A 26,441-nucleotide genomic window follows, 5' to 3' on the forward strand; every position below is an offset into this window, starting at 1 on the left:
ACGAGGGATTCGCCATACCCACACCCTGTCATCGGATCGCCACATTGTGTACCGTGGCTGGCTGTGGCTGGAGTGAACCCGGCAACAGCCCACCTGCTAGAAGGCGTTAGGTCCACAGTGGTGGACTTAGAACCAGCACTAAGCCCGCCGCTGGTGGATTCCAAATCTCATGGTGGCCGCTTGGAGAACCATGTGGCCACAGCGCCCGTCACACCTCTCCTTATAGATGGTGCTGACAAAGGGAGACCTCTTTGACTAAAAATGACAGGTCTTTATGCTGGTTCAGTGCGTACTTGTTTTGTCGAAGTACCGCTTCCAACCACGAACACAGAAATACGCCCTTAGCTTGGAGGTGTGGTAACTGGTCTGCCGATGCCGCAGTCGCCCTGTATCGTCGTTATTGAGTTGCTGGTTCTCACACGGCCTGCTGTATGGAACTCAGCCGTTGGCGTTGCTGCATCTGACGTAAATGTGATTAGATTGGCTCTGCGCTCGCCTGCTTTCGCGGCCTTTAGCAACAGCCTTGGCCGTGTCGCTATTTTACTCATTGTCAGTAGCGGCGAAAGATAGCGGTGGCACACGCCTCCCCATCATGGTAGATCCGGTCTCTGGATGTTAGCTCAGGTGATTCTGCAAATAATCTATACACTCAAACACGGATACTTCTGTACAGTACATTTCTGTTAGGATTAATCAGTTTAAATCACAAGGTTCATTAACGGCGAACTCATCCTATGGGCTTTTCATTTTTATGCTTGATCATTAACTTCCTTGAGCGACCACTTACAAACTAACAGACTAATGTTACCAAGCTATTCACTCTCATTTATCACCCCTTAATAACTTTAACAATAATGTTGCGTAATAAATAACCAGAAGAATTACATAGAACAGAATACAGCTTCCAACCCTGAGTCCACGCAACCACTGGCAAATCTTTAATGTACCGTCAATCATTTACTTCCCTCTTAACCATCACACAAAAAATCGCTCACGGACGCTATGTCATTAATCTCGTCGGTGCGTTACAGCACAAGAAAAGAATCTGCGACGTCACTCATCAAACATGTTTATCATTGAAAACATGTTATTATCATTGACCACAAAAACGTTCACGTGAAATAACGAATCCTCTAATACCATCGCTAGAAATATAGAACAAACTGAAAATTCTTTTACCTCTTGAAATATATGCTGTAACAAATATATGCTTAACAAATCAAAAATGGGGAAAAAACCGCAAATTGGCGTTCATAAGAAGAAGAACAGCACCAAAAATGCAACAGGAGCGTAATATGTAGGAAATTGTCCACGCAACCTGTAAGTACAGTTCAAAACATTACTACTTAAAAGGAAATACCAACCACCAGAACTGTTTATAACCCATAGGCACAATGACAAAAATGTAAATAAAATAGCTAACATATGTACATATTCCAGGACACTGATGATGCCTTGCAGAAAATAAAGGCGAAACGCGTATGGCACTAAAATTGTGTTTTATTCAGTTGCTGTCAGACGGTCCATAAGTAAACATTATTAATATACCGTAATATTACACGCAACTGAGGAAGATAGGACTATAAAAGTTGAAGATGTTAACAACTCACCTTTAACGGTTCATGGTTAGGCTCCGTTGATCTCTTACACTTAGCATCTCCTTTCGTATATCTTGTGGGTTCTTGCCCCGCTTTTTTCGGTACATCGTCCGGAACTTGCACTGTACCGGGATGATATACGATTGTTGTTATGTCACTACTGTGGTCTGAAATCTGTGTCAGTCTTTGGCAATGTTATTTTGCTTATACATCGAGCGCGTATTTGCTGATGCAACATAATATTATACAAAAAACGCGCTAACGCACCAGGCCATCAAAAATTCTCAGATAACATATTAAGTTGTCTGTACATAGGCAGCGATAAATTATAAGCAATGTTTGATTTTCGGCTGACTTATCTCTAATTGAATAATATTCTGTTACATGTACTAAACCACCTAACAAAGTAAATCACAAAGTAACACGTTAATCCTTCTATTTCCGTCTCCCTACTTTAAGCTATAGACATCAGGTTTCCCTTTATTACTCACCAGTAAATCAAATTTCTTGGTCAATTAAATCATAAGTTTGCTTTACTAACACATTCAGAAGTCAGTGGATTCTATAAATACATCGCATGCTAGGGAAACGATCCTGCTAATAGCCGGAAATTTAGATTCCAGTTCCTAAAGCGTACAAAGCCGCTAAGCAGTAAATAACAAGCTACAGATTATTTACGTATTTTCACTCACGATATAGGTAGTAAAAGTTCTCCAGTTACCAGTCCCGTCAATACTCAAAGATATATTTTACAGCTAAGCCATCGGTAAATTTCACTTTACTTTATAAGACAGAATTTTTATACTGATTACTGTTACTAGTATGTAGTGATAACACAGTAACTTCCTTTTATTAATAATAGAAGTAAAATGTCTAATGAAATTATTTTGTCATAACTGACATTTCTCAAGCAAAGGATATTTAATATTCGATAACTACTAGTACCTTTTCTTTAGTAAAATGTTATTTCTTTAGATTTTTTTTTTTTTTCAGTTTTCGTTATTCTTTCTTCTCTTCTTCACTACGTTTCTTTCAAATTATACGGTATTTCTTTTCTTCTCTTGGAGGCTTCAATTAATTTTAAAGTTACATTTACTTCTAATCAAAATGTGTAGTTTCAAAGTTTATTTTTTTATTACATAGGCTTTATTGAGCCCTTTATTTCAGCAGCACAACGACGATACGAGTGAACGAGAGCCAGCAAAAGTTAACGCCACATGAAACGATAGTAATTAAAAAAAATAGAAAATGAAAAGCCTACGTGCCACAATCACTTTTCGCCTTAACTTGTGTAATGCAAACAAAATTTAGACTCTTCAGCTGTTGGCTCTTTGCGGATTCGCTATCATGCCCTTTATCAACTGGCCACTCATCACTTATAGTTAGCAGTAATAGTGGTCTTGTCACGCATTTACTTGTATAGTTCCCATTTGGTACAGTTGGCCTATTACTGGGAAAATCTTAAAAATTATTGGGCAACTTGCGCTGTACCACCACAACTCGAGAATTACACTATCATAAATATTAATGCCTGGTCGTAAACTAATTCAATAAATTTGAGTTCTCTGTTCAATAAGGATCCTAAATCCATTTATCCATAACTACGGCAATCACACTACTACCCCAATGTGTACAAATACAGCCAATGGAATCATGGTCACTCACCTTCTGAGTGTGCTAATGACCGACTTACATACAAATATCACGAACACCGTAATTCCTGGAGGTGCACAAACAGGATTCGTAGTTCATATGCACACTGCACAAAACCAATCATTGCGACGACTGATTGTAGAACAACCTAAGCACTAATTGTCAATGTCTTGTCTAGGTATAACATTTACTGCAAATCGTAGATAACCATCAGTCAGTTCTTGCAGCCTGTGAAACCTACGATCACCTACGGAGATTTTCCATTGATCTTGAATTAATCACAACGATCTGAATACAATGCACCGAATCACTGGTGGTCAGTATTGTCCTTGGACATACCAAAATCCTCCAAGTACACTCTCAAACGTTTTCAGAAACTATCCCTCTGCTTAGACCCAATCGAGTAGTTGAAGTGCGACCATCGATACAACTTACCAGTTAGTTTTCACTGCCCTGTACAAGACTTGATACTCAACTGAACTGCTCAAGATACGGTACTTTACTGAGTACTAGCCCCATGGTAAAACCATCTAGGAACCATTCAGCAAACAAATCACTAGTAAATCAAATTTCCTGGGCAATTAAATCATAAGAATACCTTACTAAAACCCACAAAAGAGACATACATTACTGACGTGCAATGAAAGCGGTACCAGTACAGAAGAATATGGAGGACGAGATCTATGTTAAAGAGTCTAACAGACCATCTGAAGGAATGAAACTGTTACTAACGGTTGGAAGACGTGCAATGGATCTGAGAAAAATATTGCTAAATGTTAAGTCTGGAGTATAGTGTTGTACAGCAATGGATCATTGAGAGTTGAAAAAAAAATATTGTGAAATGTGGCTATGGAGAAGAATGCTTAACACGAAGTGGACTGAGAGACTCGAGAATGAAGAAGTAACTAACAAAATAGGGGAAGGAAGAAGATCGTCAGAAGAGATCAAGAAGAGAGAAAAATCTTGGTTGCAGGAATTGTCTGCAACGAAGAATTATAGAGGGAAACGTGGAAAGATTGAGAGGAAGAGGTAGACAGAGAATTGGACTGATGGACGACATTAGAAGAGAACGAGCATACAAACAGATGAAGGAAGCTGTTCAGAACAGGAGATGGTGGACAGCCTCCAGCTGAAACATATCATAAGACAGTTACACTTAATAAGAAGAATCAGCAGAAGGGAATAGTTTCTAAAAACACGCAGTAAAAGCCGGCCTTTGTGGCCGAGCGGTTCTAGGCGCTTCAGTCCGGAACCGCGTGACCGCTACAGTCACAGGTTCGAATCCTGCCTCGGGCATGGATGTGTGTGATGTCCTTAGGTTAGTTAGGTTTAAGTAGTTTTTAAGTTCTAGGGGACTGATGACCTCAGATATTAAGTCCCATAGTGCTGAGAGCCATTTGAACATGCAGTAAAACTTTGATTAAGCAGCTTGTGTCTGTCTTTGATATACGACATGAGACTTCAAACCAGACTTATTGCAATACATGGAGTATACATGACATTGCAAGATCCCCTCGCTTCTAAACTGATACTGTTATTTCTCAGCTTAGCCGCGAGTCCGTAGAGGGTGGTACATGTGACGTACAGTATATCTGGTCAGCATTTCCACCCGGAATTTGCGAGTTTAAGTCGGACCTTCCTTGATCCGCCTTGGTGGGTCGTGTCGTCGGATTTCCTCCTACCTGTGCGCGGTGCAGCTCTCGTAAATGTCGTCCCGTGCAGATTCTTCATTGGCGCATTGGATGTCTCTGTCGGTGGAAGCTGATTATCTGAAAATGCTGTCTATCTATTTACTCGAAATGAATTCAGAATGCCGTAATATCACTTTTATTCCTATTAGATCAATAATGGAACACTCATGTCACAAACTACTCATAACCGAGAGCACGGCTACCATCGAACAATACAGGAAGAGCCCTTAACGCCGACTGCCGACTTTGGCGCGCAGTCCGTATCTCTTACTAGTTTCGTCACAGTTCGTGGATTTCCGATCGAGCTCGTACTTCCTAAGATGTTGATTTGTTAATGAACGGGTGTGAATTTTAACGAGGCAAAATTATGATAAGTAGTTTTAAACATCCAGAGGCTCCTCCTAGTATTCATGTTGTCATAAAGGACTTTAATTATTAAATATAAAGAAACAAAATCGGTGGCTTTGGCGCCAAGATGGCGGTACTTCCCGCCATGTACAATTCCCAGGCTGACGCTTGTTGCTACGGTCCAGCGCCGAGCCCCACCCCACTACGCGCGACATATGGTCGCTTCGTCACCTAGCCAGGCAGCGTGGGAAATGCTCTCCGACTCATGGCCGGCTACGAACTACAGCACTTGCTAACTATCGTGAATACATCAATAAGAGACAATAATTTATTAAAACTGCTAAAAAGGTCTTCCTCACGTAAGAGGTACCTTACAACGTACAAGATGCCTGGTAAGGCGTGGGGGGGGGGGGGGAGTGTGTGGAGGGAGGATGCTAAGTTCACCGGTCTTGGATACGATGTGACGTCATTATGACGTATACACGCTACATCGAAAACGATAGAAACCGTATATCGACTATTCGACTTCTGTGAACTTTCGAGAGGTTGTGACTGGGTAGCGCTGTGCTCTGCGCCATTCGTTTAAATGTGTTTTGCGTTCCTTGCGTTTAAATCGTGTATTGTAATGTGTTTGTGTCCTGTGCGTTGTTTTTCGTTTGCTCGTCTCTAATTATGTGTTCAGCATTCGAGGGACTAATGAGAGAAAAGCTGAAAGAGTTCAGCATCGATGACGACGGGCAATTGCGTAGTTATTGTGAATCTCAAGCAGAAATTGATGTACCTCTGACCCAGCTGAAGTGCGTCGGTTATTCGTACTCGATGAGAAGAAGCACTCAGCAGCCAAAATCTTTAGATGCGTCAAGACACTAACCTTTGGTTAAGATTACATTGAGAAATCCACTTCCCCTCGTATTTCATCTCCGGTCGACGATTTTCTTCAACAGTGCCTCATATTTTTCTTTTTAAGTTCGAAATTCAATCATTCTACACACCAGTCATTACTGGACACTAAGGTACCTGTCTCTGCGGTCCGAGTGTAAAATTACTTGGAATTGTGGTTGATAAAAGACTATCTTGGGATGGACATATAAATTACTTAGCTAACAAACTTGCACGAGTTCTCTTTCAGCTATATAAATTAAGAAAAAAAAGTCAGCAAGAGTATGCTGCTACAATCTAATATGTACTGACAAGACCAATTGTATGAAACCATACTAAAATATTGATAATAAATAAATATTATTTTCGGCGTAAGCGTTCAACACAACAATCACACAATCTAATCTGGTCGGGACATAAGAAGACTTCACTTTTTTACGAAACGTGTTGTCCGTGGTGTTTTCAAGGCCACGGTCAGGAATATTTCTATTAATATCCAGCTCTTTTATTTTGGCGAAATACATATACGCTGCCACACTGAGCTGTTATCGGAATCGCACGTGTCAAAACAAACCACTAGCTGACGACAGAATCTCGAACGTTCGTAAAAGTCGATAGGTGTGTTAATCGACTAAAGCGTATATACGTCATAATGACGTCACATCATATCCAGGTTGGGTTTAGATTAGATTAGATTAGATTTACTTTCATTCCAATTGATCCGTAGTGAGGAGGTCCTCCAGGATGTGGAACATGTCAGAAGAACAACAATACATGACAAATTTTTACAACTAAAACAAATAAGCTAATGTACCATTCCACAGGTCCCAAGTGGAATGATTGTCATTTTTTAATGAACATTAAGAGTGATATTACAAATACTAATGCACTGAATTAAAAATAAAAAAAAGTTTTTTATTTATTTATAAGGTAATAAAGATGTAATACAACTACTGTAATACTTATTTACAATAAACACATTACTGCACTGAAATGGTGCAGAAGTTAGATTAGACTTACACACACACACACACACACACACACACACACACACACACACACACACAGACACACAAATTTTCAGTGAACACATTACTGCACTGAAATTGTGCAGAAGTTATGTTGTACTTATATACAAATCAGTTGGTTTTACTAAGAAATTCATCAATGGAGTAGAAGGAGTTGGCCACCAATAAATCCTTTAGGCTTCTCTTAAACTGAATTTCATTGGTTGTTAAGCTTTTTATGGCTGCTGGCAAGTTATTGAAAATGTGTGTTCCTGAATAATGCACACCTTCTTGTACAAGACTAAGTGACTTTAATCCTTGTGAAGATTATTCTTATTTCTAGTATTGATTCCATGAATTGAGCTGTTGGTTTGAAAAAGTGATATATTTTTACTTTTTCAAACCAACAGCTCAATTCATGGAATCAATACTAGAAATAAGAATAATCTTCACAAGGATTTAAAGTCACTTAGCATCCTCCTGTGTGGAGAGGAGCGGGGGGCGACGGACGACAGGCGGCGATCTAGTGGCCGGGAGGCGGGGGGCGCGGAGCTGGGGGCGAGAGGCATCTGGCAAGGGGCGGGATGGATGGCCTGTGCGTGCGCAGAGCAGGGCGACGCGCTCGTGCCTTGCCCGAGTCCCCAGCCGGCCGCGGCCGGGGTCGCGACGCACGCGCGCACGCACTCACGCACTGCCGGCTGCCGTGCGGCCGGTCAGGTGCCGCTGCCGCACGCACTGCTGACCCACTAGCGCCCCTAAAGCCCACTGCAGCTCCTGCCGTCGGCGCAGGCACGTTAAATGAAACGTGAAACACGTTTATTCGGTAATGAAAATGTCACTGTGGTGGAATTCAGTTGCCTGTAACAGGATGTCATTCTTCTTCATATTTCCTCGTTGCCTCTCCCTGTGTCTGTGCGGCGTCAGTGTTATACAGGGTGACGCAAAAGTCCGTTAACATTTCAAAATACAGGGTGATTCAAAAACAATACCACAACTTTAGGAATTTAAAACTCTGCAACGACAAAAGGCAGAGCTAAGCACTATCTGTTGGCGAATTAAGGGAGCTATAAAGTTTCATTTAGTTGTACATTTGTTCGCTTGAGGTGCTGTTGACTAGGCGTCAGCGTCAGTTGATGCTAAGATGCTACTGTAACTGGACTACAGTATCTGGAGATGTTAGAGAATTGGCTGTTCCCTCAGCTCGAACAAGAAGCACAACAATTCATATTTCAGCAGGATGGGGCGCCACCACATTGGCACTTATCTGTCCGTAACTACCTGAACGTCAACTACCCGAGGCGATGGATCGGCCGCCAGGCAGCCCGTGACAGAGCACTTCATCACTGGCCTCCAAGAAGCCCTGATCTTACCCCCTGCGATTTTTTCTTATGGGGGTGTGTTAAGGATATGGTGTTTCGGCCACCTCTCCCAGCCACCATTGATGATTTGAAACGAGAAATAACAGCAGCTATCCAAACTGTTACGCCTGATATGCTACAGAGAGTGTGGAACGAGTTGAAGTATCGGGTTGATATTGCTCGAGTGTCTGGAGGGGGCCATATTGAACATCTCTGAACTTGTTTTTGAGTGAAAAAAACCTTTTTAAATACTCTTTGTAATGATGTATAACAGAAGGTTATATTATGTTTCTTTCATTAAATACACATTTTTAAAGTTGTGGTATTCTTTTTGAATCACCCTGTATTCTACTTCATGGAATAATGTACACTACTGGCCATTAAAATTGTTACACCAAGAAGATGACGTGCTACAGACGCGAAATTTAACCGGCAGGAAGAAGATGCTGTGATATGCAGATGATTAGCTTTTCAGGGCATTCATACAAGGTTGGCGCCGGTGGCGACACCTACAACGTGCTGACGTGAGGAAAGTTTCCAACCGATTTCTCATACACAAACGGCAGTTGACCGGTGTTGCCTGGTGAAACGTTGTTGTGATGCCTCGTGTAAGCAGGAGAAATGCGTACCATCACGTTTCCAACTTTTATAAAGGTCCAATTGTAGCCTATCGCGATTGCGGTTTATCGTATCGCGACATTGCTGCTAGCGTTCGTCGAGATACGACTGTTAGCAGTATATGGATTCGGTGGGTTCACGAAGGTAATACGGAACGCCGTGCTGGATCCCAACGGCCTCGTATCACTAGCAGTCGAGATGACAGGCATCTTATCCGCATGGCTGTAACGGATTGTGCAGCCACGTCTCGATTCCAGAGTCAACAGATGGGGACGTTTGCAAGACAACAACCATTTGCACAAGCAGTTCGACGACGTTTGCAGCAGCATGAACTATCAGCTCGGAGACCATGGCTACGATTACCCTTGACGCTGCATCACAGACAGGAGCGCCTGCGATGGTGAACTCAACGACGAACCTGGGTGCACGAATGCCAAAGAGTCATTTTTTCGGGTGAATCCAAGTTCTGTTTACAGCATCATGATGGTCGCATTCGTGTTTGGCGACATCGCGGTGAACCCACATTGCAAGCGTGTATTCGTCATCGCCATACTAGCGTATCACACGGCATGATGGTATGGGGTGCCATTGGTTACACGTCTCCGTCACCTCTTGTTCGTATTGACGGCACTTTCAACACTGGACGTTACATTTCAGATGTGTTACGACCCGTGGGTCTACCCTTCATTCGATCCCTGCGAAACCCTACATTTCAGCAGGATAATGCACGACCGCATGTTGCAGGTCCTGTACGGACCTTCCTGGATACAGAAAATGTTCGACTGCTACCCTGGCCAGCACATTCTCCAGATCTCTCACCAACTGAAAACGTCTGGTCAGTGGTTCCCGAGCAACTGGTTCGTCACAATACGGCAGTCACTACTCTTGCTGAACTGTGGTATCGTGTTGAAGCTGCATGGACAGCTGTGCCTGTACACGCCATTCAAGTTCTGTTTGACTCAATGCCCAGGCGTGTCAAGGCCGTTATTACGGCCAGAGGTGATTGTTCTGGGTATTGATTTCTCGGGATCTATGCACCCAAATTGCGTGAATATGTAATCACATGTCAGTTCTAGTATAATATATTTGTCCAATGAATACCCGTTTATCATCTGCATTTCTTATTGGTGTAGCAATTTTAATGGCCAATAGTGTAGGTAGAGAGGTAAAAATTGACTCACATGCCTGAAACGACATGAGTGTCATTGAAACCAAAAACAAGTACAAAACCGGCCAATACGTGGCGCTGGTCAGCAACACATTTTGTTGTGTATCTACCCCTACTACTACGTTTGCATACTTTCGTGGTAATCCTGTAACGCTACGTCATTATGACTGGGCACTGAACGTAGAGACATACCGTATGCAAGGCGAAAGTGCGAATCAACCTGCTAATGTGTGACAGTTTGGGATACTGTGCATTATTACAAAAGCCTTTTTTTGTTATGGTAACTTGATCAGTTGTAATTCATGTGTATTAGTACATTGCTTACTAAATAGCGTTTTTTATTTCGTTTATTGAACCCACAAGACAAACATTACAAATCAATCAGCGCATTATGTACAGCAGTCTGACAATGTTCAGATAATTTTTCGACTTGTCGTCCATTGACAATATGATGGTAACACTTCGTCTCCTTGCATGTTGTGCTAACGGACAGTAAAGCAGTCCAGTCCGGCAGGAGACACTGTGCTCTCCAGAGTTTAGACAGATGGTGCGGCTAGCTGTCAAAAAAGAGAAAAAAACTTAATAACTCCCCAACGAGCGTTTTTTTTTTTTAATTTTGCATGACTCTGATTATAGGTGGTGCGTATATAGAGATAATGTTTATGGATCCTGACAACAAACCACTTCCTTAAAAAATAGAAGGAAGGCTGACAAATACTTTGAGTAAAGACTTCCTAACATTCAAATTTAGCTTTGATGTTAGCATGTTGAGAAAAGTTGTTCTTGCTGTTGCCAGCCTACATTTTATATTCGTTTTGCTTCTGGCACCATCAGGTATTTTCCTGCCAAAACTCTCTCTGCATCATCTGATGTAATTCGGGTATAGTTTATAGCCCTTCTACTTACATCTAAGAGCCGCATTACTGAGTGTCGGCGTGGTTAACGCTGCAGTGTGCTGCAGCTGGTACAGTTCTCTCTCAGTTTACTACCAGAGTGCCCCGAAGGGCGTTGTTAGTATAAAAATAAAGGCATACTCATAGTGGGAATTACTGTCGACGTGAGTTCGATAGAATACCTCACTACGTTAGCTGCCATTCAGTTTCTGACTAATCGTAATTGCACCTTTCTCCTTGATGACATACTGAATGTATTCCGCACTTCTCTCACCTTCGCTTGCCCTAATAATTTCGGAAAGCTTTAGTCTGTCTGGCAGTCAGAACCTAATGCAGAAAGCCCTTCTTTGTTGTATACCATCAGATCGTTTAAGTTGCTAATTGCTCGATATAGCGTTTTGAAAATACAGAATATCTTAAATTTGTAGAGCACAGTGTCTCACGCTATATTGGATGTTCGGATCCGATCTTGGACGATTTCAGCTAGGAAAACGTATTCTTCATGCCACTAGCGAGGTCAAGACATTGTAACGCAGTAGGCATTGTCTGGCAACTCTGTCATCATAACTGTGATTTGCGGATGTGGGGCTGATCGATCTTGCTAAATTCGCCTGGCTTTTCCTTCTCACCTCGATGAAATATAATTCCCACTGAGTAAAGTTTTTTGATTCCAGAAATGTCGTTTCGTGCGTAACCTACACCTACTCTCATTAGCCGGACGTTGTGGCCGATCGGTTCTAGGCGCTTCAGTCTGGAACCGCGCGACCACTCCGGGTGCAGGTTCGAATCCTGCCTCGGGCATGGATGTGTCTGATGTCCTTGGGCTAGTTAGGCTTAAGTTCATGTAAGTTCTAGGGGACTGATGACCTCAGATGTCCCATAGTGCTCAGATCCATTTGAGCCAACTCTCATCCTCATTGTTGCGAGCTATCTACTTTACCTACGATTACGGAAATAGAGCACTCATCATATAAAAACAGCCCATCTGCCTCCTTTGCTATCGAGCGTGAAATTCAAATCGTAGACTTTTTAGTGGAGCGTCACTCATCCAGACGAAAGGCGCTGTCACAATTTAGGCAACGAGCGGTTTCGAACAGGATACTTCGTATTGAGACGATGTGCTGTTTATCGCCAGATCACTGGCGCAGATGTAGCATAGCATTTCACACAGAAGACAAGACATCCTCCAGGGACTGCCGCAGCTTACAATGTTGCCAGATTGTACAGACAGCCCGACTTTGGGAATTATCAGCGTGGATAGTTTATTTGTTCCACGCCGCAATCGGTGCGGACTTAGACCGTACGATGGCCGGCCGCCGGCCACGTTTTATTTCAAAGAGGGAGTTCAGAAAGTGTTACACGTGTCGTCCCACGCTGGGACCATTGGGCAGCAGGAGTGGCGCATCGCCATAAGAGAGCAAATCCTCCGGGTTACCTGTTGACGGTTCTGCTGCAGTACAGAATAAAAAACGGTGCATCAGAGGGAGGAAATGAAATCGTGCGGCAACTTGACTCGTACTCCGAAGTAAACGGGGCAGTGCGGTGCTTGTAGCAAAACTTTTAAATTGCACACCGATTCGCTGTCAAATTCTCTCCGTCTATGGACCAAGTGCAGTGTCGCTTCCAGCCGTCGTGCAGTGGTGCCAACAATTTGACCAAGGCCACGTAGACGTGGGTGACTCTGTCCGGGAAATCCGTACCTTGAACCACCCAGTTTCCATTTTTTCGACAAGTTGAAAAAACATCTGGTGTCTGTGTGGCGGGGGGGAGGGGGGGATGGAGGACAAATAAATTTTTCAGCAATGAATATGTTCACGTAGTGGTTTTCGCATGTGTCAATAATCAAAAGGTGTATTTCTGTCGTTGAGGAACTGAACGAACGGTAGAAAGTTCCGCTTGTTGTTCGCAGGGACTTGGCGACTATGTTGAAAAAATAGTGTCATGGATCTGTGTCACTTTGAAGTGTAAGCGTATGTCACTTTTAAGAAAAAAAACTTTTGTAATTGGTGTTCTTAAATTCTAGGGAGAAAATATCATTTTACACTCCTGGAAATTGAAATAAGAACACCGTGAATTCATTGTCCCAGGAAGGGGAAACTTTATTGACACATTCCTGGGGTCAGATACATCACATGATCACACTGACAGAACCACAGGCACATAGACACAGGCAACAGAGCATGCACAATGTCGGCACTAGTACAGTGTATATCCACCTTTCGCAGCAATGCAGGCTGCTATTCTCCCATGGAGACGATCGTAGAGATGCTGGATGTAGTCCTGTGGAACGGCTTGCCATGCCATTTCCACCTGGCGCCTCAGTTGGACCAGCGTTCGTGCTGGACGTGCAGACCGCGTGAGACGACGCTTCATCCAGTCCCAAACATGCTCAATGGGGGACAGATCCGGAGATCTTGCTGGCCAGGGTAGTTGACTTACACCTTCTAGAGCACGTTGGGTGGCACGGGATACATGCGGACGTGCATTGTCCTGTTGGAACAGCAAGTTCCCTTGCCGGTCTAGGAATGGTAGAACGATGGGTTCGATGACGGTTTGGATGTACCGTGCACTATTCAGTGTCCCCTCGACGATCACCAGTGGTGTATGGCCAGTGTAGGAGATCGCTCCCCACACCATGATGCCGGGTGTTGGCCCTGTGTGCCTCGGTCGTATGCAGTCCTGATTGTGGCGCTCACCTGCACGGCGCCAAACACGCATACGACCATCATTGGCACCAAGGCAGAAGCGACTCTCATCGCTGAAGACGACGCGTCTCCATTCGTCCCTCCATTCACGCCTGTCGCGACACCACTGGAGGCGGGCTGCACGATGTTGGGGCGTGAGCGGAAGACGGCCTAACGGTGTGCGGGACCGTAGCCCAGCTTCATGGAGACGGTTGCGAATGGTCCTCGCCGATACCCCAGGAGCAACAGTGTCCCTAATTTGCTGGGAGTGGCGGTGCGGTCCCCTACGGCACTGCGTAGGATCCTACGGTCTTGGCGTGCATCCGTGCGTCGCTGCGGTCCAGTCCTAGGTCGACGGGCACGTGCACCTTCCGCCGACCACTGGCGACAACATCGATGTACTGTGGAGACCTCACGCCCCACGTGTTGAGCAATTCGGCGGTACGTCCACCCGGCCTCCCGCATGCCCACTATACGCCCTCGCTCAAAGTCCGTCAACTGCACATACGGTTCACGTCCACGCTGTCGCGGCATGCTACCAGTGTTAAAGACTGCGATGGAGCTCCGTATGCCACGGCAAACTGGCTGACACTGACGGCGGCGGTGCACAAATGCTGCGCAGCTAGCGCCATTCGACGGCCAACACCGCGGTTCCTGGTGTGTCCGCTGTGCCGTGCGTGTGACCATTGCTTGTACAGCCCTCTCGCAGTGTCCGGAGCAAGTATGGTGGGTCTGACACACCGGTGTCAATGTGTTCTTTTTTCCATTTCCAGGAGTGTATTATGATCGTCAGTGGACAGCCGTGTCCAGCGTCAGTCCAGCACGTACGCCTACGGAACCAGATGGTAGAGCACATTGCGAGACGGTTGTTAGATGTTCCTGCAACCGTGTAGCACGCACAAAATTCTGGATGCAACGACAGAAAGCGCTGTCATCATGGTGTATGACGGTCACGATGTATAACGGAAGCTCTCCTGAATTTAATTCGGGAGATGAAGCGCTGGAAAAGTAGTTGAAAGACGAGTTCTTCGACACGACTTCTCATATTTTCGGCCTTCTAGGCCGTCGCGTCAAGGTACCATCCTACCGAAGGGAGACAGTTGATATTCTTGAGTATACAGAACCTTTAGTGTGCTTTTACAATCACATCAGCAAAGAGTCCCTTCCACAAGTAGGAATTTGAGGATTCAAGGAAAAAATGAGCAGATCAAACAGCTGCCGACACCAGCGTGTGTTCCTGTGTGATTGTCGCAGTCCGATTTTTCATTCGCACAACCGGATCTTCAGAATAAACAACGCTGAGAAACTGCGGTGTAAATTAAGCTTTCCGCCATCAAAATATTGTATAGTCAGCAACTATGGAAAATGTTGATCGTGTTATTATTCTATATGCCAATCTAGAGCAGCGGTTCTCATAGTTTTCGATGACGAAATACAAAATTTGTATGGAGTCGTAAAATAAGCAAAAAAAAAAAAAAGATATATGATAGACTACGGAATTCTACAACAATATGCGAAACAACACACAATGACACAACGCACAAAATAACACTGTATTGATACGCAGCAGACTGATAAAATCGTTTCCATTTAATGGGAAGTATAAAGTTTTTTATGATTGACCAACTGTTCAGTATCAAGCGTGACAGAAGAGAGCTGAAGACGCAAGTCAGGTTCAGTATCCAGACTCTTACGGTATTCTGACACCGTAGCTACATATGCCGAGAATCCCGTTTCATTTCAGTATATTGTTGCTAACGGCAAAAGTACAGTCAGAACCTGTGTGGTAAGTTACCAACCCTGCACCAAATATCAAGTGATATTGTTTTACACAATGATTCCATGCTTGAATCTGATGTCATTTCTAAAAAAAGATTCTTAGATTTTCATTTCTAAAAAAGATTCTTAGATTTCCTTTGACTTTTCTGGGTTCTGCAAATTCTGTACAAAAGGATTCTGAGCCCATGAATTCGATTTCAGTTTGGTATTCCGCTCTTCAGGAAAATATATGTGAAAACAGCGCGCGTATCATGGAGACACTGAACCAGTTCTTCAAATATTTCATTTATTAAATCCACTGGGTCACCAGTGAACACATTCATTGATAAATATCTTCCTAGTTTTCTCTTGGAACACAAACAATACAAAAATCTAATTTTTTAAGGAGGTTATTTTATTATTAGTATTCAAAGCTGTTGTCCGTTTTCTTTACAAACAAAGATTAAATTCATTAATTTTTCGAAATATATCTCCCAAAAATTCTAGTCTGAACAACCAAGATACATCGCTCAAACGCTCTTTTAATTTAAAAGAAATAGCAGTCATAAAATCTTGTAATTTAGCTCTTAGTTTGAGTAATTTTGTTAAGGTCTTATCATAGGATAACCATACAACCTCGGTGTGGAGCAGCCCATAATCTTCACACAGTATTGAAAACAATTAGCGCTGAAGAGAGTGTGATTTGACGTAATTGATGATTTTCACTGCTTCATCCACAACCAATTTTAGATTTGGTGGCATCTTCTTTATCGCGAGTGCTTACCTATGCAGAATACAATGGCTGGAACTACAGTTCGGCACTTTACTTTTTATTGTATAAAACGCATATTTGACCGTCAGCTGCTTTTTTATTTACAACCCAAATATCGGTTCCACTCACGGATCATCTTCACGTGTTTGTTATTGTGGCCTTCAGTCCTGAGACTGGTTTGATGCAGCTCTCCATCCTACTCTATCCTGTGCAAGCTTCTTCATCTCCCAGTACCTACTGCAACCTCCATCCTTCTGAATCTGCTTACTGTATTCATCTCTTGGTCTCCCCCTACGATTTTTACCCTCCACGCTGCCCTCCAATGCTAAATTTGTGATCCCTTGATGCCTCAGAATATGTTCTACCAACCGATCCCTTCTTCTAGTCAAGTTGTGCCACAAACTCCTCATCTCCCCAATTCTATTCAATACCTCCTCATTAGTTATGTGAGCTACCCATCTAATCTTCAGCATTCTTCTGTAGCACCACATTTCGAAAGCTTCTATTGTCTTCTTGTCCAAACTATTTATCGTCCATGTTTCACTTCCATACATGGCTACACTCCATACAAATACTTTCAGAAACGACTTCCTGACACTTACATCTATACTCGATGTTAACAAATTTCTCTTCTTCAGAAACGCTTTCCTTACCATTGCCAGCCTACATTTTATATCCTCTCTACTTTGACCATAATCAGTGATTTTGCTCCCCAAATAGCAAAACTCCTTTACTACTTTAAGTGTCTCATTTCCTAATCTAATTCCCTCAGCATCACCCGACTTAATTCGACTACATTCCATTATCCTCGTTTTGCTTTTGTTGATGTTCATCTTATACCCTCCTTTCAGGACACTGTTCATTCCATTCAACTGCTCTTCCAAGTCCTTTGCTGTCTCTGACAGAATTACAATGTCATCGGCGAACCTCAAAGTCTTTATTTCTTCTCCATGGATTTTAATGCCTACTCCGAACTTTTCTTTTGTTTCCTATACTGCTTGCTCAATATACAGACCAAATAGCATCGGGGAGAGGCTACAACCCTGTCTCACTCCCTTCCCAACTACTGCTTCCCTTTCATGTCCCTCGATTCTTATAACTGGCATCTGCTTTCTGTACAAATTGTAAATAGCCTTTCGCTCCCTGTATTTTACCCCTGCCACCTTCAGAATTTGAAACAGAGTACTCCAGTCAACATTGTCAAACGCCTTCTCTAAGTCTACAAATGCTAGAAACGTAGGTTTGCCTTTCCTGAATCTTTCTTCTAAGATAAGTCGTAGAGTCAGTATTGTCTCACGTGTTCCAACATTTCTACGGAATCCAAACTGATCTTCCCCGAGGTCGGCTTCTACTAGTTTTTCCATTCGTCTGTAAAGAATTCGCGTTAGTATTTTGCAGCTGTGACTTATTAAACTGATAGTTCGGTAATTTTCACATCTATCAATACCTTCTTTCTTTGGGATTGGAATTATTATATTCTTCTTGACGTCTGAGGGTATTTCGCCTGTCTCATACATCTTGCACACCAGATGGTAGAGTTTTATCAGGACTGGCTCTCCCAAGGCCGTCAATAGTTGTAATGGAATGTTGTCTACTCCTGGAGCCTTGTTTCGAGTCAGGGCTTTCAGTGCTCTGTCAAACTCTTCACGCAGTATCGTATCTCCCATTTCATCTTCATCTACATCCTCTTCCATTTCCATAATATTGTCCTCAAGTATATGGCCCTCGTATAGACCCTCTATATACTCGTTCCACATTTCTGCTTTCCCTACTTTGCTTAGAACTGGGTTTCAATCTGAGCTCTTGGTATTCATACAAGTGGTTCTCTTTTCTCCAAAGGTCTCTTTAATTTTCCTGTTGGCAGTATCTATCTCACCCCTAGTGAGCTATGCCTCTACATCGTTACATTTGTCCTCTAGCCATCCCTGCTTAGCCATTTTGCACTTGCTGTCGGTCTCATTTTTGAGAAGTCTGTATTCCTTTTTGCATGCTTCATTTACTGCATTTTTGTCAATTAAATTCAATATTTCTTCTGTTACCCAAGGATTTCTACTAGGCCTCGTCTTTTTACCTACTTGATCCTCTGCTGCCTTCACTACTTCATCTTCACGTATTAGGGTTAAAACAGTTTAAGACACAACACATCTGTCATTACTTAAATAATGATTACGTCTCATGTGTAGAGCACGTCGTGAATTCCAGTATACGACACAGGACATTTAAAGGCAATTATACTAATAACAAGCGTACTCGTAGCTCTGTTTATGTTAAGGGGGGACAGTTTAGGATGTATATCCAGTTCCCATTCCATTCAATCGGACTGAGCCACAGCAATGCGTGGCCAGGTACAGCTAGTAGTAGATAAATGAAGCAAACTATGTTTCACAGGAGTGGTTTTCTTTTTAATGAACACGTTCCGACCTTTCAGATAAGCTTTATCTTTTTCCTGAAACTTTATAATGTGTGAGCTTAGAGATTGCTCTATGATCCTGCAACAGGCGGACGTCGGTGACATTGGGGTGTAGTTGTGTACATTATATCTGCTGCAGTCACTTTCAGCCACACGAGACTATTCCGCGTGCACGTGGTAAGACAGTTACGGCAACGAGGAGTTTGCACCGGCGTGTCACTGCTGCTAGGCCCCTGTTGCGGCGCCTGCTGTGAGTCCTTTTACTTTTCTGACGCGTGTCTCTCCCGCCTGTCCGCAGCGTGCTACTCGTACGAGGAGGCGGACGCGTGCGCGGCGCTCAACGGCACCTACTTCCGGCAGCGGTGCTACAACGCCAGCGAGGCAGCCGCCGCCAACATATCGGGGCTGGCGGAGCGCGCCAGCCGACGCCCTCCCGCCGAGGAATACTTCACGTGAGTACCTGCCGCGGCCGCGGCTGCAGAACACACTTCTGTCCGGCTCACCGCCGACCGCCGTCGAGGCTGCGAATGGCTAAGGCCGGTATTACACTATCAAATTTATTTGTCAAAGATTTGATCAAAGATGTGATCAAATATTCCGTCAAATATATTTGACAAAGATCTTTGATGTAGCGCTAGAAGGGGTATTACACTGTCATCAAATTTTTCGTCAAAGTTCAAGATGACTGACAACAATTTGTTATTAACCGCAGCAGTTGTACGTACCCCAATTGCATTGTGTGCACATGCGGAAGAGAAGTGGGGGGAAAAATGGAACCATACATACGAGGTTGACAGTCTTAAAAGTCCTGGGATTACAACTTGATAATAAATTCAGTTGGGAGGATCACATCCCAGAACTGCAGAAACGCCTTAACAAATCTGTTTGCAATTCTAGTGTTAGCAGACATAGGCAACATAAAAATGAAAAAGCTTGCATACTTTCATTCCATAATGTCATATGGTATAATATTTTGGGGTAAATCTTCAAGTCAAACAAAAGTTTTCAGAGTCCAAAAGCGTGTAATACGTATTATTTGTGGAGTAAATTCACGGACGTCCTGTAGAAACCTCTTCAAAGAACTGGGTATACTAACTACTGCCTCTCAGTATATTTACTCCTTAATGAAATTTATCGTAAATAATATATCTCTTTTTCCAACAAACAACTCAGTTCATACATACAATACCAGGAACAAAAATGATCTACACAAGGACTTAAAAAGACGTACTTTAGTTCAAAAAGAGGTCCACTACTCAGGAACACTCATCTTCAATAATTTGCCAGCAAACATGAAAAATTTAGTTACAAATAAAGATCAGTTTAAAAGGTGCCAGAAAGACTTACTAGTGGCCAACTCCTTCTCCATTGACGAAATTTTTGATAGAAACAAATGATGTATTTATTTATACTATTAGTATTGTTATTTCAGCTTAAAAAAATTGACATGTTCCACATCCACGACGATCTCCTCAGCACGGATCTATGGAACGAAAAACTAATCTAATCTGGGTGAAGCCGTGGGTTTTACGACGACACGATAAAAGCATTCAACAAAACTTCTTACGTGAGCTTACAGTGGAAGACGTCAAGTGGTACATCAATTACTTAAGAATGGATGAGCATACATTCCTGTATGTGCTCAGTGAAGTGTATCCTCATATCACAAAGTACAATATTCACTTAAGAACTGCTACATCTTCAGAAGACAGGCTCACTGTAACAGTGTAACACTCCGATTCCTTGCTACAGGAGAGGGTTATGTTATTTTAGGTTAGGTCAGGTCAGGTCAGGTCTCGTCTCCAATCTTCTTATTTTATTTTTGTATTCAGGGTGCCTCACGTTGTAAAGCGCCTCATCAGCTTCATACATCTCTATCAATTTTGTAGTTGTCCGCACACACCAATTGTATTGACCGGGAATGTTTATAAAAACACTACAGACTACAGATTACAGAACGCTGTAGCGATGCTAGCGCTCCATGTGGTAACATGTCACATTGCAGTGAACAGAAGACAAGCGATTTCTTTGATCAAATCTACAGCGAGGCCCTAGATTTGATCAAATATTGGACGACATTTGACAAAGTTCCTATTACACCATCCAATATCTTTGACAAAGATTTTGGACAAAGATATTTGACAAAGGAATTTGATAGTGTAATACCGGCCGTCAAGTCGCAAGAAGGGCAACTTGGTCGCGCTCTAGCCGTTAAGCCGTCGGCACACGGACCGTGCATCCGAACGTTGAGCGTTGAGCGTGCCGAGTTCCTGACGTCACAGCGTGGAATAGCACGCTCGGGCGTCTTTCCGAACGTGCAGAGCAATATCTGGCATGTCAGATGTTCTGAGCGTGCGTCTGAGCGTTGACCAATGAGATGGCACAACGCCACCTACGTCACACGTACGCCGTCTCCCTTCAGTACAGACTTGTGAGGCGCCATATTGGCATTCATTTCAAGCCTATATGTATATACGCCGTTCCGAGCACCATCAAATTGAGAATCACTGCAAAACCCGTTGTTAACTGTGTGATTCGTTCCAATAAAATAATGATAAAAATCATATTCGTGGCAAAAGAATTACTGTAACTTGCGTATAATGAGAGTAGGCAATTTGAAGGCAAGCGACACACTGAAGATCCACCCAAAACGCATTGTTCTTGGTACAATGTGTTATAATTAAATTTCAGTTAGTAAAATATCTACGAATAAGGTTTTTAGCAAGCGGTAAGATACTATGATTAGAGACGAAATGTGTGATGGTTTAGCACACAATCAAACCATTTTTGGACTTAAATTAACGCACCACGAGAAAGTAACTAGTCATTCAAAATACAGTATTACATACGCGAAATTTCTCAAGATTCCAGTTTGTAGAGTTTATGACAATATTAGGACATAACAGCTTATGGTAAAGTAACCGCGAAAATTTAAATCTGTGCAGTGTTTTAATGAGTTTATTATTAGACATGGTACAAGTGGTAACATTCATCAGTGACGAAATCGGCTTGTTCTTCCCCTGCAACTAAACATCCGTTATTCTTGCCACAAGTGTCCAAAAACCAAACATTCAATGTGATCCATGCATTTAACGCATCTCTGAACTGTACTACATGCAATATCGTAATTAAAAGAATGAATTAATTTAAGCCCATGAGGTTAGCTTTATTTGATTCTCAAAATATTTGTTACTTTTGTGGCTGTTCTGTGAAATAAAATATTGTAACTAAAAAAAAAGCGTAATGAATAGCGTCACTGTGCTAGTATGAGTTATTTTGTTGGGGCGGTGGTTCGCCTCCTGACACAACCAAATTTTTTCCTAATACTCGCGTTTTTATTTCGTTCTGATATTTTATTATTAGTTTAATGTAAGTATAGACTATAATATTTGATGTTATGTAAATACAAGTTCACCTTTTTTTGAGGGGTGACTTTGTTCGATTGGCTTAATCTAAAGGACAGCTTGCGCTACTTGTATAAAGATATTTTGCTCCTTCTTCTTTTATGTTGCAAAGATTCTGCTGCGGGGTAGGATCAGTGATCAAGTAAGACTGACCATGGGGTTTTACTAAAATGTGGGAATGATGAAATAATGTTTATCTTATGCGGAGAAGTATTCCAAATTTGTACCGCACTGTTTGTAATGGAACTTTTATAAGCTCGTGTCCTTATTGATTGGACATGGTACTTTTCTTTTCATGGACGATGGAAGAAATGTGCGTTTTAATAGAGCTAACGTGGGAATTTTACGCGCGCCCGTTGAATAAACAGTGTGATTTACGAACTAGAAACATCCCTCAACTCTCTCTGGAGTGCGTTGCGATCGCGTATACCACGTTGGGGCCCACGTACCGTATGCACAAGTTGCATCGTTCCTGAGCACGGTCAACGTTAACGTTCGACAGCACGGTCCATTTGCCGACGGCTTTAGGCCGGTATCACACTATTATATTTCTTTGACGTGGCACTGTAAAGGGTGATTACACTGTCATCATATTTTTCGCCAAAGTTCAAGATGGCTGACAACAACAACTTCTTATGCGCAGCAGTTGCATGTATCACAATTGCGCTGCGGGCGCATTTGGACGAGAAGTGGGGGGAAATAAAAGAAACACACCTGAGTAAAGACGTGGCTTTCACAACGATAAAACCATTAACAAAGTTTGCTACGTGAGTTTCTAGTGGAGGACGTCAAATGGGACATAAATTGCTTAGGAATGGATGAGCATACAATTCAGTATTTGCTCAGTGAAGTGTCTCCTCGTACCACAATGCACAACACTCACGTAAGAATTGCCATATCTGCAGAATACAGGTTCACAGTAATACTCTGATTTCTTGCTACAGGAGGGAGTTACTCTAGCGTACAGTACAGCACTCGAATACCACAGTGCACACTAACTAAAATAATACCTGAAACGTGTGAAGCAATTTTAAACCACTAAAGGAGCAATATCTGAAAGTAAATAATTGTTCAATACACTTTATGTGCATTAAAAACTATTTTTATTGTAGATCAAAGTAATAATTACATTTTTTGTCCCGCAACTAAATAATTAATAGAAATGTATGAAGCTGATGAGGCGCTTTACAATGTGAGGTATCCTGAATACAAAAATAGTTTAAGAAGACTGGAGAGCTCATACAGGCTGGTCCATTGTCGGTGACTGGACCAAATATCTCACGAAATAAGCGTCAAACGAAAAAAACTACAAAGAACGAAACTTGTCTAGATTGAAGGGGGAACCCGATGGCGCTATGGTTGGCCCGCTAGATGACGCTGCCATAGGTCAAACGGATATCAACTGCGTTTTATTAATTAGGAACGACCATTTTTATTACATATTTCGCAAAGAAATACGAATGTTGTAGTTGGACCACGTTTTTCGCGTTGTGATGGATAGAGCTGTAATAGTCACAAACATATAAGTACGTGGTATCACGTAACATACCACCACTGCGGACGGTATTTGCTTCGTGATACATTACCCGTGTTAAAATGGACCGTTTACCAATTGCGGAAAAGGTGAGGCAACTGTTAATGAAACAATGTCCAGAGCACGGTTTCAACGCTTCAAAAACAATTATTTTGACGTCCTAGACCAGTATGGAGGTTGAAGAGAGCAAGTTATCGAAGCTACTGAAACTGACGAACATAACCACAGAAAGTCGTTATAGAAAGCAGTTGTTGTTGTTGTTGTGGTCTTCAGTCCTGAGACTGGTTTGATGCAGCTCTCCATGCTACTCTATCCTGTGCAAGCTTCTTCATCTCCCAGTACCTACTGCAACCTACATCCTTCTGCATCTGCTTAGTGTATTCATCTCTTGGTCTCCCCCTACGATTTTTACCCTCCACGCTGCCCTCCAATACTAAATTGGTGATCCCTTGATGCCTCAGAACATGTCCTACCAACCGATCCCTTCTTCTGGTCAAGTTGTGCCACAAACTTCTCTTCTCCCCAATCCTATTCAATACTTCCTCATTAGTTATGTGATCTACCCATCTGATCTTCAGCATTCTTCTGTAGCACCACATTTCGAAAGCTTCTATTCTCTTCTTGTCAAAACTACACTCCTGGAAATTGAAATAAGAACACCGTGAATTCATTGTCCCAGGAAGGGGAAACTTCATTGACACATTCCTGGGGTCAGATACATCACATGATCACACTGACAGAACCACAGGCACATAGACACAGGCAACAGAGCATGCACAATGTCGGCACTAGTACAGTGTATATCCACCTTTCGCAGCAATGCAGGCTGCTATTCTCCCATGGAGACGATCGTAGAGATGCTGGATGTAGTCCTGTGGAACGGCTTGCCATGCCATTTCCACCTGGCGCCTCAGTTGGACCAGCGTTCGTGCTGGACGTGCAGACCGCGTGAGACGACGATTCATCCAGTCCCAAACATGCTCAATGGGGGACAGATCCGGAGATCTTGCTGGCCAGGGTAGTTGACTTACACCTTCTAGAGCACGTTGGGTGGCACGGGATACATGCGGACGTGCATTGTCCTGTTGGAACAGCAAGTTCCCTTGCCATTCTAGGAATGGTAGAACGATGGGTTCGATGACGGTTTGGATGTACCGTGCACTATTCAGTGTCCCCTCGACGATCACCAGTGGTGTACGGCCAGTGTAGGAGATCGCTCCCCACACCATGATGCCGGGTGTTGGCCCTGTGTGCCTCGGTCGTATGCAGTCCTGATTGTGGCGCTCACCTGCACGGCGCCAAACACGCATACGACCATCATTGGCACCAAGGCAGAAGCGACTCTCATCGCTGAAGACGACACGTCTCCATTCGTCCCTCCATTCACGCCTGTCGCGACACCACTGGAGGCGGGCTGCACGATGTTGGGGCGTGAGCGGAAGACGGCCTAACGGTGTGCGGTACCGTAGCCCAGCTTCATGGAGACGGTTGCGAATGGTCCTCGCCGATACCCCAGGAGCAACGGTGTCCCTAATTTGCTGGGAAGTGGCGGTGCGGTCCCCTACGGCACTGCGTAGGATCCTACGGTCTTGGCGTGCATCCGTGCGTCGCTGCGGTCCGGTCCCAGGTCGACGGGCAAGTGCACCTTCCGCCGACCACTGGCGACAACATCGATGTACTGTGGAGACTTCACGCCCCACGTGTTGAGCAATTCGGCGGTACGTCCACCCGGCCTCCCGCATGCCCACTATACGCCCTCGCTCAAAGTCCGTCAACTGCACATACGGTTCACGTCCACGCTGTCGCGGCATGCTACCAGTGTTAAAGACTGCGATGGAGCTCCGTATGCCACGGCAAACTGGCTGACACTGACGGCGGCGGTGCACAAATGCTGCGCAGCTAGCGCCATTCGACGGCCAACACCGCGGTTCCTGGTGTGTCCGCTGTGCCGTGCGTGTGATCATTGCTTGTACAGCCCTCTCGCAGTGTCCGGAGCAAGTATGGTGGGTCTGACACCACCGGTGTCAATGTGTTCTTTTTTCCATTTCCAGGAGTGTATTTGTCGTCCATGTTTCACTTCCATACATGGCTACACTCCATACAAATACTTTCAGAAATGACTTCCTGACACTTAAATCTATACTCGACGTTAACAAATTTCTCTTCTTCAGAAACGCTTTCCTTGCCATTGGCAGTCTACATTTTATATCCTCTCTACTTTGCTTCCCAAATAGCAAAACTCCTTTACTACTTTAAGTGTCTCATTTCCTAATCTAATACCCTCAACATCACCCGACTTAATTCGACTACATTCCATTATTCTCGTTTTGTTTTTGTTGATGTTCATCTTATATCCTCCCATCAAGACACCATCCATTCCGTTCAACTGCTCTTCCAAGTCCTTTGCTGTCTCTGACAGAATTACAATGTCATCGGCGAACCTCAAAGTTTTTATTTCTTCTCCATGGATTTTAATACCTACCCCGAATTTTTCTTTTGTTTCCTTTACTGCTTGCTCAATATACAGATTGAATAACATCGGGGAGAGGCTACAACCCTGTCTTACTCCCTTCCCAACCACTGCTTCTCTTTCGTGTCCCTCGACTCTTATAACTGCCATCTGGTTTCTGTACAAATTGTAAATAGCCTTTCGCTCCCTGTATTTT

General features: G+C 43.4%; 1 protein-coding gene across 1 annotated transcript in view; it reads left to right on the plus strand.

Annotated features, from left to right (window-relative positions):
- LOC126095008 (sodium- and chloride-dependent glycine transporter 2-like) overlaps positions 1-26,441 on the plus strand; it is a 584,984-nt gene that overhangs the window by 312,171 nt on the left and 246,372 nt on the right. Inside the window, exon 3 of the mRNA XM_049909667.1 lies at positions 19,136-19,289. Within this exon, the coding sequence (XP_049765624.1) occupies positions 19,136-19,289 (154 nt within the window). The remainder of the gene's footprint in view (positions 1-19,135; positions 19,290-26,441) is intronic.

This window comes from Schistocerca cancellata, chromosome 8, assembly GCF_023864275.1.
Source record: "Schistocerca cancellata isolate TAMUIC-IGC-003103 chromosome 8, iqSchCanc2.1, whole genome shotgun sequence".
Classification (NCBI taxonomy): Eukaryota; Metazoa; Arthropoda; class Insecta; order Orthoptera; family Acrididae; genus Schistocerca; species Schistocerca cancellata.